General features: G+C 38.2%; 1 protein-coding gene across 1 annotated transcript in view; it reads left to right on the top strand.

The window, feature by feature from the left end:
• The first annotated feature begins 5,507 nt into the window (after nt 1-5,507).
• Nucleotides 5,508-15,164, top strand: part of DNAI3 (dynein axonemal intermediate chain 3) — a 31,432-nt gene continuing 21,775 nt past the window's right edge. Inside the window, exons 1-8 of the mRNA XM_088153640.1 lie at nt 5,508-5,664; nt 7,513-7,554; nt 9,979-10,160; nt 11,166-11,270; nt 11,431-11,574; nt 12,476-12,675; nt 13,400-13,516; nt 14,605-14,795. Of these exons, the coding sequence (XP_088009766.1) occupies nt 5,508-5,664; nt 7,513-7,554; nt 9,979-10,160; nt 11,166-11,270; nt 11,431-11,574; nt 12,476-12,675; nt 13,400-13,516; nt 14,605-14,795 (1,138 nt within the window). The remainder of the gene's footprint in view (nt 5,665-7,512; nt 7,555-9,978; nt 10,161-11,165; nt 11,271-11,430; nt 11,575-12,475; nt 12,676-13,399; nt 13,517-14,604; nt 14,796-15,164) is intronic.

Below are 15,164 nucleotides of genomic sequence, written 5' to 3'. Positions count from 1 at the left end.
TAATACAAACAAAAAAAGAAAAAAATTGAAGGCGCAGAAAAGAAAAAAAATGGAATAGAAATAGAAAAGAAAGAGAAAATAAGAATATAGTAAAAAGAAAGAAAAGACATATATAAAGAAATGACTTCCCCCTTTATCACAAGTATAAATAATTTTAGTAACTTATTATCTTCTCTTAAAATACAACAAATTATCTCTTCTTCTCATATCCCATCTCTTATCTATAAACAAATCCTTAAAGGCTCATCACTCAGTCCTGATCAGCAAAAGTCCATTAAGGGTTACTAGAGATAACAACATATTTATTTTAACCTTGATCAAATAAACCAACTTTATATTCCTTCCTTTTACTTTTAACAATTTTGATCTGTAGTCCCTTCAAATAATGTCCTAGAATTTTATTCCTTTTCATTTTTTTTTTTGTCCTTTCTCACAGAATTCTTCAAAACTTTAACAAGTCTCTTTTGTAAATACAATATAGGTAAGTTATCCAGGTCAGTCTCTTGGTTTGTTATCTGTATATCCCTTTAATTTTTATAAGACATCAGCTGGTTTCTTTTGTACATCCAGTGTAGCATCTTTTTCCATATCATTCTTGTAGCTTGTCATTTTTAAATCCACTTTCAGATCAGTCTCAGTCTTGTCTGGTAAAACTTGTTGCTCTTTCATAACATCTTTTAAACAGTTTCTATAGAGGCAGACACTCTTAAAATTAACTTCTGGCTCCATTGTTCAGAAATATTCTCCAGTATCTCCAATGTTAAAATATTCTGTTCCATTCTATAATAGTCAAATTTAAGTGTTCTTTAATTGTAATCTTTAGTTCCTTCTAGTTCCCTCAAAGTTCTATCCTATCATGTTTTTCTTAAAAGAATTCAAAACAAAAGCATTTTCCCACAGGAAGGATTCTTATAATTAATTCCAAAATCTTATTTCAAATCCATCTGGACCCTTAGTCTGTTTGTAAGTTTCCAGAATCAAAGTTCTAATCATCCTTTTGCTGTTTATTCAAAAAAATATATTTTTTTAAGTCCTTAAACTTGTATTTAAAATTTCTTTCGCTAAGGATTGAAGGAAATTCACCTGGTGTTTTCCAGCTTGTCAATCCAAAGGTTCCTGATAGCTGAAAAGCAGTTAACAAGCAATTTCTAAAAGTGATTAGAAAAGGAAGAATGTGAACCCAGTGTCCTTTTGCAGGCACCGGCCAAGGTTTGAGCAAGATGGCTATTCCAACATCTCCCAGAGCTCTAAACCCACCTGAGACCTCTATCTTGTGGTCTTCTTGTAAGCAACTGTGTGGAGCACTTGTGGGTGATCTCAGGTTCCTCCCCTTGTCCTGAGAGGAATTATGAAGAGCTGATCTACTTGCCGGCTCTTCATTCCACCACAGTCATCTTTAGTTTGCCATTTCTCCCCTGGAAGTCCTGGCATTTCTAGTTTAGATGTAAGATCATATCAACAAAGGACTGGAAAGTTGATAAGGCTGAGGAAAAACATACTGTAGAATATTTCAGCATATCATTGGCATCTTCAGGGGGAGTGTCAAAATCTGAAAGACAGCAGGCATGGTGTCATGATCCAAACCTTTCCTTTTTAGTACTTGTATTGACTTCACACACACACATAAAAAAGGGACAGAGCTTGGATTGCAACACTGTGCCCACCATCTTGCAGATTTTGACCCCCTCTCCCTGCAGAAATCCCTGCAGAGTGTGAAACTCAAGGAACTTTTTAACACAAGGGTTCTATACCAGTTTGAAAATAACTGCAGAGCTCTCTGTTCCCGTGAACAGCAGTAGCCTTGGCAAGTTGAGCCAATTTATTTCTGGCATAACAGAGCTGAAATTGACATGTTCTGTCAAATTCCTCTTTCTTTTCAGCAAAATATCAAGTTAATGAGCTTGTTTTTTCTCCTTTTGTGTAGAGTGAGAATGAAGGGACCTACAACAGCTTGAGATAGACAGTGATTGTTCCTTTTTTTCCAGAGTTTTAATATGGAAGAAATGAAGCAGAAATTTAAGACAATCACAGATAGCTTTCTGACTGCTTCTGAAGATTTGTGAAATGAAAATGGTGATAGTATGACAGTGCCCTTAAACGGAGAGTAAAGGTGAAGATTGTGTTCCATCTGTGCATTGATTAGCAGTTAGCGCTACATGTCATTCCCCATTCCCTTCCTCATACAATTCATTCCCCTCTCCTGCTTCAACTTTCTGAAACAAAATTTAAGAATCAGTTGGAGTGAAAAGCACAAATAACTGTGGCACAATCAGGCATGTAATATTTTCAGGCGTCCCCACAATATTTCTTTCAAGATACCTTGCAGAGCTTCAAATGGGTACTTGAATTTCTCACACCTTAGCTCAGCTGAAGTATTCTTTGTGTTTTTGCAAAACCAATTCTGAGTTGATCCAAAACCATATCCCCAATGAAATAAATGTCTTGAGGTCATCTAGGTAAGCCCCATTTTGCTCCAACATTGTTAATTAAGTCAATTAAGTCGTGTTCGACTCTTCATGACCCCATGAACCATATCACGCCAGGCCTTCCTGTCCTTCACTTCCTCCCTGAGTTTGCTCAGTTTCATGCTCATTGCTTCAGTGATGCCATCTAACCATCTCATCCTCTGCCGTCTCCTTCTCCTTTTGCCTTCAATCTTTCCCAGCATTAGGGTCTTTTCGAAAGAGTCCTCTCTTTGCATTAGGTGACCAAAGTATCTGAGCTTGAGCTTCATTATCAATCCTTCCAATGAGCAATCAGGGTTGATTTCCTTTAAGATTGACTGGTTTGGCCTCCTAGCAGTCCAGGGGACTCTTAAGAGTCTTCTCCAGCACCACAGTTCAAAGGCATAAATTCTTCGGCACTCAGCCTTCTTTATGGTCCAGCTCTCACAGCCATACATTACTACTGGAAAAACCATTAGGGTGCTATCATCTGCATATCTGAGGTTGTTGATGTTTCTCCCTGCAATCTTAATTCTGGCTTGTGATTCTTCCAGCCTGGCTTTTCTCATGATGTGCTCTGCATATAGGTTAAATAAGCAGGGTGACAGTATACAGCTTTGTCATACTCCTTTCCCTATTTTGAACCAATCGGTTGTTCCATGACCGGTTCTAACTCTTGCTTCTTGGCCCACATACAGATTTCTCAGGAGACAGGTAAGATGGTCTGGTACCCCCATCTCTTTAAGAATTTGCCACAGTTTGTTGTGATCCACACAATCAAAGGCTTTTGCATAGTCAATGAAGCAGAAGTAGATGTTTTTCTGGAACTCTCGTGCTTTCTCCATGATCCAGCGAATGTTGGCGATTTGATCTCTAGTTCCTCTGCCTCTTCGAAACCCAGCTTGTACATCCGGTAGTTCTCGGTTCATGTATTGCTGAAGCCTAGCTTGTAGGATTTTGAGCATAACCTTGCTAGCATGTGAAATGAGTGCAATTGTGCGATAGTTTGAGCATTCTTTGGCGTTGCCCTTCTTTGGAATTGGAACATAAACTGACCTTTTCCAATCCCGTGGCCACTGTTGCGTTTTCCAAACTTGCTGGCATATTGAGTGCAGCACTTTAACAGCATCATCTTTTAGTATTTTAAATAACTCAGCTGGAATACTGTCATCTCTGCTAGCTTTGTTGTTAGTAATGCTTCCTAAGGCCCACTTGACTTCACTCTCTAGGATGTCTGGCTCAAGTTCAGTGACCACACCAGCATGGACATCAGGGACATTAAGATCTTTCTTGTATAGTTCTTCTGTGTATTCTTGCCACCTCTTCTTAATCTCTTCTGCTTCTGTTAGGTCCCTGCCTTTTTTGTCCTTTATCATGCCCATCTTTGCACTAAACGTTCCTTTGATATCTCCAGTTTTCTTGAAGAGATCTCTAGTCTTCCCCATTCTATTGTTTTCCTCGATTTCTTTGCATTGTTCATTTAAGAAGGCCTTCTTATCTCTCCTTGCTATTCTCTGGAAATCTGCATTCAGTTGCTTATATCTTTCCCTTTCACCCTTGCTTTTTCGCATTCCTTCTTTCCACAGCTATTTGTAAAGCCTCATCAGACAGCCATTTTGCTTTCTTGCATTTCTTTTTCTTTGGGATGGTTTTAGTTGCTACCTCCTGTACAATGTTACGGACCTCTGTCCATAGTTCTTCAGGCACTCTGTCTACCAAATCTAATCCCCTAAATCTATTTATCACCTTCACTGTGTACTCACAAGGAATATGATCTGTCATACCTGAGTGGTCTAGTGGTTTTCCCTACTTTCTTCAATTTAAGCCTACATTTTGCAGTAAGAAGCTCATGATCTGAGCCACAGTCAGCTCCTGGTCTTGTTTTTGCTGTCTGTATAGAGCTTCTCCATCTTTGGCTGTAAAGTATATAATCAATCTGGTTTCGGTATTGACCATCTGGTGATGTCCATGTGTAGAGTTGTGTTGTTGGAAAAGAGTGTTTGCTATGACCAGCTTGTTCTCTTGACAGAACTCTATTAGCCTTTGCCCTGCTTCATTTTGTGCTCCGAGGCCAAACTTGCCTGTTATTCCGATTACTCCTTGACTTCCTACTTTAGCATTCCAATCCCCTATGATGAAAGGGACATCTTTTTTGGGTGCTAATTCTAGAAGGTGTTGTAGGTCTTCATAGAACCGGTCAACGTCAGCTTCTTCGGCATCAGTGGTTGGGGCATAGACTTGGATTACTGTGATGTTGAATGGTTTGCCTTGGATTCGCACTGAGATCATTCTGTCGTTTTTGAGGTTGTACCCCATTACTGCCTTTCCCACTCTCTTATTGCCTGTGAGTGCTACTCCATTTCTTCTAAGGGTTTCTTGCCCACAGTAATAGATATAATGGTCACCTGAATTAAATTCACCCATTCCCACCCATTTCAGTTCGCTGATTCCCAAGATGTCGATGTTCAATCTTGTCATCTCATGTTTGACCACATCCATCTTGCCTTGGTTCATAGATCTTACATTCCACGTTCCTATACAATATTGTTCTTTACAGCCTCAGACCTTCTTTTCGCTTCCAGTTACATCCACAGTTGAACGTCCTTTCGGCTTTGGCCCAGCCACTTCTCTCTTTCCGGAGCTACTTGGAATTGCCCTCCGCTCTTCCCCAGTAGCATATTGGACACCTTCTGACCTAACGGGCTCACCTTCCGGTGTCATATCTTTTAGCCTTTTGACATTGTCCATGGGGTTTTCTTGGCAAGGATACTGGAGTGGGTTGCCATTTCCTTCTCCAGTGGACCACATTTTGTCAGAACTCTCTGTCATGACCTGTCCATCTTGGGTGCCCCTGCACGGTATACAGCTCATGGCTTCACTGAGTTACACAAGCCCCTTCACCACAACAAGGCAGTGATCCATGAAGGGGGCTCCAACATTATGTAAGAATTAATAATCATAATCAATTGGCTTAGTTATAAATATAGACAATGAAAGGTGTCATTTGAGTTCTATCTCATTATCTGACTTTTCTGTTGTCCACTTTTCAGAAGCATCTAAAAGATGGCTGAAAGTCCAGCATCTATTGAACCACGTTCTTCACCTGGTGATGGTGGTTCAGCAAAGAAAGGTAAAGGTAAAAGTAAAGGTAAAGGTAAAGAATCACCAAAAGCTAAACGAAGTCCTAAGGGGTCAGCCAAAGGAAAGCCAAAATCTCCTGGTAAGTGTAATATTATATAGAACTGAAGAAGTTATTTGTCTTAATCTAGATATGAAAACAAAAACATTCATGAATGGGTGAATGCAAATAATGCATTGCCAATTTTTGTGCATGTTTATTCAAGGATTTTTGGACACTGACCCTCCCTCCCTCCCTCCCTTCTTTCCTGGTTACTTTCAAAAAGGGGAGGCAGCAGCCAGAAGGTTAAACGAATAGCTTTGTTTAAGGCAATCTGCACACCTAAAATCAGGACACCAACATCTGATGGCAAACTAGACCAGAAGCTATAGAGGCCAGATAGCAGTGGGGACTGGAAATTTTATATCAGGCTCAAGTATAGATAAATACAACTAACTGAGCCATGGGGAAAGGCCCATAGATCACTTACTGGGAAAGCATGGATAAAATCAGCATGCAGCATGAAAATCAGTCATTGGATCCTGAGATTCAGAAATGGAAGCTTTTGAAAGGGAACTTTTCTTTACTTCCTCCCACAGCAGCACTTCAGCTTCCCAAAAGCTGCTGCTAAGGCTCAGAGGGTTTTCTGGAAAGGTGGTCATATCCGGTAGGAAAAGATTGATCAAAATCAGTGGATACACTATGTGTAAGCAAAGAAGAAGTTATGCATGATGCTTTCACTTGATTTTGGACCATTCCCTAACTGTGGCGCAGGGCTTAATGACGCCGGAGTTTGCCGGTCAGAAATGGTCGGCACTCCAACGGTTTGGGCCTAGCTCCGCGGGACGGGGTGAGCTCCCGTCACTTGTCCCAGCTTCTGCTCACCCAGCAGTTCGAAAGGAATTCCATCTGCGAGTAGATAAATGGGGACTCCCATCTACATGGGAGGAATCGGTGGTACTGCGCGTGGGAGCAAAATACTGGTGCTGGACCGAACTCCGAATGCAACCGGCACGAGCGACGATCGATGTGAGCAGCGAGAAAGATCTATGGAGGAGGAAAAGCCCGGATGACCCCCTAGCGACCACTGCTGGTCACATAGTGTAATATATATATCACTGTAGATTTGTAATTGTAAGAATTGTTAGTCACCGTTAGGATTATATACTTTGTGAGCTGCCCAGAGTTCCCCATTGGGGGAAATGGGTGGAGAATAAATTGAATGTATAAATAAATAAAATAAATAAAATGCTCCATTCTGCCCATTCTAGAGGATTCCTCAGGAGTAGATTCTTTTTGCAGTGAGAAAGAGCTTCTTTCCCATTGTGTTTTTCTGAATACAACTCTTCTGTGTTAGAATAACAACACACCCACACAGAGACATATACATTGCTTCTTAGTATATATTATGTATGTATTATTACTTTTTTGAAGAAATATACAGCTATTAAAATAGTGATGAGAATTGTTGGGAGTTAAGCAGAAGACAGATTTGATTCAACATCATCATCATCATCATCATCATCGTCGTAGATACTAGTCTACCTTCTGAATAAGAAACGCTTAAAGTGTTTGGAGCTTTTTAGTTGTGTGATGGGGGGAGGGAATTGTTCCTGGTATAGGGATAGAGGTTTATAAAATTAAGATTGGGAGAGTGTTTCTATTTCCTCTTCTGTCATAATATTAGAACTCATCAAATAAAATTCACTGACAAAATCAAATAATATTTCAGGCTAAAGACAATGGAATTACAATACATAAAATACATGGTGATACCCTACCTAGCAGTTTAGCCTTAACAGGAATTTCAGCACATTTGCAGAGGATAATTCTCATCAGCAGCTGCTAATTCTGATGATTGTTGTTTGTAAAATGAATTTGTAAGAAACACAAAGCACACCCTATCTGATTCAGAAAGACTTACATTAAGATCCCTTTCTCTTATTTCAGCTAAAAAAGATGAAGAGCCTGATCTATCTATGGCAAGCATGGGTAAGTTCAATATTAAAGAAAAAATAAGTAGATAAAGTATGCATAATCATGCCAGTCATAAGTGATGTGAAAGATCAACAAAAAATTATCTTCTTTACTCATTAACATCTTTTGGATAGTCTTATCCATAGAGTCTGACATATTACAGGTAGTCCTCGCTTAATGACTGTTCGTTTAGCAACCATTCAAAGTTACAATGGTACTAAAAAAAATGACTTATGACTGGTGCCCGAAGTTATGACTGTTGCAACGTCCCCCTGGTCATGTGATCGTGATCCAGATGCTTGGCAACCAGCTTGCACTTATGACAGTTGCAACATCCTGGGGTCATGTGATTGTCATTTGCAACCTTCTCAGCCAGCTTCTGGCAAGCAAAATCAATGGGGAAGCATGTGATTCACTAAACGACTGCATGATTTGCTTAACAACCATGTGATTCACTTAACGGTCACTGCAAAAAGGTTGTAAAACTAGGTCTGGACATGTGATGATTCACTTAATGACCACATCGCTTAGCGACCTAAATTCCAGTCCTAATTGCAGTCATTAAGTGAAGACTATCTGTACTGACGGTGATGATATTGTAGCTACTAATTTCTGGCTCCATTCTTCAAAGATCTCCTTTAATATTTCCAATGTTATAAAGTTTCATGTCATTTTGTAAGGGCCAGTATTAACCAACACCAAAAGCAAGCTTGTATTTTTTTCCCCTTCTGTTTAGAATCTTTAGTCCCCTCTAGTGTCCAGTTACTAAAATCATAAAGTCACTTATTTTGTTATGATATACAATAACCTAAAATAGCCAAAATCTGGTCCCCGCAAGAAGCTGTTTATTTTTTATAGTTAATTCCAAAATCTTATAGTAAAAGTCAATATTCCAAATTTAACTGGACCCTTAATCCATTTATAACTTTCTTAGATCAAAATGTTATTTAGCTTTTTGCTGTTTATTTCAAATTCTTTAAGTTCTTTAGCTTATAATTATTTTTTCTTTTGTTCAGAGTTGGAGCCAAATTCACCCAGTGACTTTTCAAACTGGTCATTCCGAAGGTCTCTGATAGTTTTAAGGTGATTTCCAAAAGTGATTAAAAAGTGAGGCTTGCAAACTTAGTGTCCTTTAAAAGGCTCCACCATGGTTGTGAGCAAGATGGCTAATCCCTTCATCTCCAGGAACTCAAACCCATGGAAGACCACTGTCCTGCAGTCTACTCATGAGGAGCAGCTGTCTGGAGCATGTGTGGCCAATCTCCTGTCCTCTCCTTATCTGGAGGGGTTCTGAAGAACCAGTCTAATCCCCGGTTCTTTGGTCTGTGCCATGCTTATTAGCTCAGGGTTGAACTATGAAGTCCTTGGAGTTCTCTGAGTTTGGTTGTTTTCTTGCAGACATTTTGTTACCTGGCTAGGTAACATCTTCAGTGCTAGCATGATAATAATTGTCATTAGTGTTTTGCTTGGCCCAAAGCTGTAGTTGGTAGCAGAATCAAAATTCATTATAAGTACAAAATCAAGCATGGAAATCACAGAAAACCTGACTAAACAAGATCAACAAATAGAAAACTCATAATCAAACATTATTCTAGCAGCCATCAGCTTGGAAGCTTTTTCAGCTTGAGTTTTCAGAGATCTTTTACTCACAAGGAGTCCTATTTCAGAGATGGGCATTTTTTTGGTTTGGGTACTGGTAACAACTGAATTTGTAGCTTCTTCTGCTTATATTTCTGTAAAAGAATGTGGAGATAACTTTGATGAAGGAATACAAGATCTGTTAAGGGAAGAAAAACGACAACTCAGTCCTGGAAAAGAGATAGTATGAAAAAGAAACCCCAAATAACCCCACCTTAGTTCTGTTTGGTGTAAGAGGGAACAGAAGAAAACTCTGTCTGGCTAATAGCATTCCTGTAATCCTTGTGGTGTCTGTTTCCTAGCTTGGCCTACTTCAAAGGGTTGACAGTTTCCTAGGATTGAAGTAGTTCATCTGGCACTTTTCAAAAGGTAGTTTTCTGAGGGACTAAGAAACTCTTAATTCATTTAATCAACATTTTCTAAAGAACTTTCTCCAGGGAGCTCTAGATTTTTATCTGAAGAGAGTCATCCAAGGGGAAGACAACATCTGGTTCCCATTGAAGTCTCCGACTTCCTTAATAATACAGCTAATTTGCCAAAAAAGAAAAGAGAATCCACCACAATATAAAGTTCTTCTGGAATATAATGCAAATCTTTTCCATTTTCTAGAGGACTGACCATAACTTCATTTTGATACCACTTTGTTGCAGGTGGTGTCCTTCAAATGTAGAGAAAGAGTATGGATGCTTATCGAGAAATACATTATCGTTTTAGAATACTTGTGACATTGTGAAACTTTTGAGTAAATAGAGTCTCTCTCTCACACACACACACATTGAATAAAATGTTGTACTTTTTCAGGCCACCCAGAAATCTTTCCCTTGGTCCTCACTGAAAAAACACAGGAAATATTTAATTGCTGTGCTGATGTAGATGTAACAGCTGAAAATCCTTACAAGCTCATTAAAAAGGAAGATATTATTAATGATATGAAGACAAGAGCTGCAGTTTCCGACTTCCACCCTATCAAAAAAATTATATTAGTAAGTTACCCTTCCAGGCATGTTGTATTTGTGATTGGCACTTGTGTTGGCACTTGGTGTACTTGACTATATCACCTTCAATTATCCTAGATTGCATTGTGTTAGACTTTTAATGACATTTGAGATCCTTGGATTAAAAATGGTCAGCCCAAAGGCTTTGTTAAAAATCCACACCATATTGCAGAAGAGGCTATCTATCTCTGTTATGCATGTGAAAAATATAAATTCAAAGGCAGGAAAGGTTGGACTATGGAACAATGGATAGCAACTGATATAGAGTTGAGAGATAATGTTATATTCTGAATAAGCAGGCAGATACAAAATTAGCTTTTCTTTGTAAAAGGGAAATTATTGCTTTTGGAAACAGATTTTATTAGTCTTTATTAGTTTTTATTAGTCTTTATTTTAGATTTTATTATTTTATTTATTATTTTTAAGATTGAATTCTTTGGTTAAAAAGAAATGTTTACATCACCTTAAAGCCAGGTTGGGCGAGACTACGTGAGCTCCATGATGCTGTACCCACTTACAATTCCCTAAAATTTCTCTGCCAAAATTCAGCAAGAGCTGCTAAATAACAGATATAATAACAGAATATATATATATAACAGAAATAATATTTGTGTCCAAATTTTAATCAGGAAACAAAGTTGTATTTTATGGTGACTTCTGTCAGCCGAATGGGTTCTGCCAATGCAGTGTTTCCTTTCCTCTGCAATATGCTTACCAAACTCTTTTCTAGAGATTTTGAGGATCCCCTAGGGCAAAATGGAAACTTGAAGAAAAAAGAAGGAAAAAAACCCTCCTCTGTGTATCATGACATGTTGTTGTATTTATCATAACCACCCCACTACAAAAAACTCTGGGCAAATGTCTGATATCTCTGCTAATGGTGAGATCTCTGCTACTGGCTAAAGGAGTCTTCCTCCCTTCTATTCTCTCAGTTATATTTGGAAGTTGGTATTTTTTCTAATTACCAAAATTCAATTATCCATATTCACACAGGATTATCCTGGCGAAGAACTCCTGATAGTATTTGACAAAGAATTAAAATATGGACAAATCTTTTATCTTATTGCAAGTGAAGAAGCCAAGGAAACCATTTTAAATGTAAGATATTTTTCAGTTATTTGATATGTACATCATAGATGGTCAAAACAGTCTTCTGAATAGAGAGTGATGTAACTGTGTCACAATATTGTCTTTACCTTTATTTTAAAATATTTAAATAAATTAAATATTAACACTCTTACAATCTTTCCCTCGATAGCCACCAGAGCCAGAAGAAGAGGAAGGAGAAGTTAAAGAAGGAGTCCCTGAAGAAATTTATAAACCTCCTGTGCGCAAACCTTGGGTTTCACTTGGAAGTGAAAAGGAAATTGAAGAAGAATCAGTTAAGGAATCAACAAGGAAGGTCAGAAGATTTGATTTTATTCAGAGAAATCTAAGGGAGTAACCATGTAATACTCTACAGAAGCAGATTCCAGATATTTATGAGAAGGTTTAATGAGCCTCTTATTAAACCTTAAACCTTAAGCCTAAATCTCAACATACTGGTCCCATAACAAACATACATCTAGATAACTGGAGAAAAATCTATATGCATTTCTCATCCACATTTACATCTTTCATATTTTTTCTTTATACTTCTTCCTCCTTCTCTCTTTTTTGATAATTTTATACAGTATTTAGCTAGGCATTGTGGGTCACCTTGCATGCCATTTTGGGATGTTGGTTTAATAATAAAAATCACTAAATTCAATCTGTGTTCCTTTGCATACTAATTTAGGAATATACTCAGTTAATTTCTGAGTATACATGTATAGACTTGCTGTTAATTATGTAATGCACAACGCAGGAAACAATGTGCAATATATTGTTATAGTTAAATTTTACCTTAGAGAACAAATTATAAGGGTATCCTTATGTGCAGTTAGTATTAAAATAATTTTAAAATACAAATAGCAAATATTTCTTCTGGTATAAGGATTATTTATTTTAGTAGACTTATGTTGTCCTATATAATCTGAGAGTTCAGTTGTTCTTTCCCATGGGAGATAAGAAACATTTTCAGTATGACTCTTTTTAAAATTTCCATCAAAAACAGCTTATAGATCATAAGGACCCATTATAAAGATGACATCTTATTCCTTTTGAGTTGTCCTATCAATGCAGCATTAAAAATATAATACCAGATTAAAAGCAAGCACTAAAAAAGCCAAGCCATATGAATGTAACCGTCAGGTCCTGACTTCTAGGACTGACACTGCTCCAAAGAAATCCTTTCATTAAGAATATTTTTATTGGAATTTCAGATTAAATATATGATTTCTCAGCCACACAAAGAATTTGGGGTTCGGGTTAAGTTCCATAACCGAAATGCGACAATTGACAAACACGCTTATGTGGAGTGTATGCCCTATCAAGACAAGAACTTCACCCTCCGGCAGCTAGAGAAACATATTGGCACTCAAGTAGTTCCAGAAGAAGAAGATACAGGAACTCAGACAAAATGGTATAAAACTTATTATTTAATTTTTTTAAAAAAAGAAGAAAAATTGTGTCTGTTTTTTTGAGGGAAAGAGGATTTTGGAGAGGAGTAACAACTCCTTCTTTTTTTAACCTAGAAAGAATATGTGAGAGAGATTTCAGATATATTTATTCCATCTGCATTCTGCAGTTCGTCGATGATAGAGTTCAGAGCAATGTACATGGAGTTCTGAGTGATTTTCTGTTCAGTAGTTACTGATCAGACTCAGATTGACTTAAATTCAGAAGGTTGCTGTATTATGTGGGTTCAGGGTCTGGCTCATGCCCAAGGAAATACACCATGAATCTTCACCTGGGGATTATGTAAATTGAAATCTAATCGATAAGGGGGGCATCAGATCAATAGACCTTGGTCTATTGGATAAGCCATATTGCCCCCAAACACTCTTAGCACTAAAACGAAAACCATGCTTTATAAACCATATATCATGCTAAGCAAAAAGCAAACCAATGAACTCACAACTGAATGTGCTACAAACAATGGCACCCATATCTCTCCCTCTTTCTCAGTTAGATTTACTTATGTTTCCTCAACCCTACAGCGTCAGCCAATACTGTGGAGTGGTTGCCAAAATCCTGGGGAATAAGTAAATGCTATAGGAGAAACACAATTTAAATTATGATATCTAGCCTTTGGTGTTGGGAACATCTTTTTCTCCCACTCCCCATTTTTAATTCATGTGCTTTAGGACCTATCCCAAAAATGCAACGACACAGTACTACCCTAGAGAATTTTCAGAAAACGAAAAGGAGGTGTACTTGTCATCGGAAGATCTGAAAAACTTTATTGTATCTGTGGCTTTACGGTTAGTATCATGCTCCACGAAATGTAATATACTGAAATAATTTTGTGCAATAAACATACTAACATCCTGCGTTTTTAGTGCTAATTGATGAGGTACCAGAATTCATACATTATTCATCTGTTTAGATATTATTAGAGACAAAGAAATGAGTATATTATATTATAATATTTACCTTCCCTTATACTCAGAACAAACCTCCCTTTTAAGCATCGTATATCTTAGCTTGGATCCAAAAAGACATTTCATTTATCCCGAGGAAGGTTGAAATTTGAGCCATGGCTTCCTAATATTTATCCCCATAAAAAATTCCAAGTGACAGACTCAAGCCCTCAAATACAAGCGCAATACTTCAATGGAGTACAGAATGCAAACCCTTCACTGTCGAATAACTGTAGCCAAATTCCACATTTGCGGTCTGAAGCTTCAGAGCAGTCTTAAGCTTCCACACATCTCCTTTTGCGTTAGCCGGTGTATGGAACTGCCTGACTGGAATAAGGTACGGCAGAGGGAGTTCTGATGCACTTCCTTTCAGATCTCTTATTCTTAACCGGCACCTATTTTGCCCTCATTCTGCATGTATTATCTGCAAAAACAAAGACGTTCTGTACGGCTTTAGTGGCAGATGCAACTTCTCAGAATTAATTCACTGACTTTATACTCTGATTTGAGCAATGTTGGTTTGGTGTGATTCGCAGTTATTAAACTGATGAGGCATCCCCGGGGCGGGGGGAAGGGGATCTTTGCTTGGCTCTGTAAATAAGCTGCAAGGGGTGTACCCTGCTCCTGGCTTATAGCAAGCTTTGCCTACTTTGCTCCTCTGGACTCACTAGAGCTGACCTTTGTGGAGTGAATGGGAGGGAGAATTCAGGTGGTCTGCTCAGCTGGGAACGTACCTTTACCAGCTGCGTGCAGTAACACCGGCAACCCCAAATAGTGAGAGCATTTGCAGGGTACCTACATGGCTGGCCAGATGGCCCTACCCTGCAGATTATCATCAGAACCTGTTGTTGCTGAAAGTAGATAATACCCCAGGTATTTTAATTTGTTGCTCTTTCTTTCTCTCTCTCTCTCATTTTCCCGTGCCACAGAGTTGAAGTGGCCCTGCAACAAAATGAAATCATGAATGTTTTTTTTGATGATTGGAAAGCTCTTGCAGAAGATGAAAGTGGCTTTGCAGGTAAATCTGATGTTACCCTGAAGGAATATCAGTCGTTTACAGATCTGCATTATCTCAAGGACAGAACCATTAGCTGCGTCTGCTGGCACCCGACTATTTATGGTAAGGTTTACAAAAAATTGGTCCACGTTTTCAAACATTGTGAGGTGCATTTGGAAATCTTTAAAAAGCAGCGGCTCTTGTAATGTATCTATTCTGTCTACTCTGAAAAAGCAAACGGGAAGTGCCACAAGCAAGGCGTCTGAAATATTCTAGCAGATAGTTTATAATACTGTGGAATCAGAATTGCCAACGTAACAAGTGATGAGTGTTGGCTGATGGTGTACATCTCTTCTAAAACAGCTTTGATAAATTCTGAAAGCAGTTATTGAGTAAAATTTGGAGATAGCTTTTTGAAAAGAATGGAAATCTTTAAATTTTGGATGGCCAGCCAAGGTCACACAATTTTTCTCTTAAAAAAAAAATACAAAC

Source organism: Python bivittatus, unplaced genomic scaffold (genome assembly GCF_059951505.1).
Source record: "Python bivittatus isolate LINGU-HERP-01145 unplaced genomic scaffold, Pbiv_v1 ctg000700_np1212, whole genome shotgun sequence".
NCBI classification, from domain to species: Eukaryota; Metazoa; Chordata; class Lepidosauria; order Squamata; family Pythonidae; genus Python; species Python bivittatus.
This window is presented reverse-complemented; position numbering and strand designations above follow the sequence as displayed.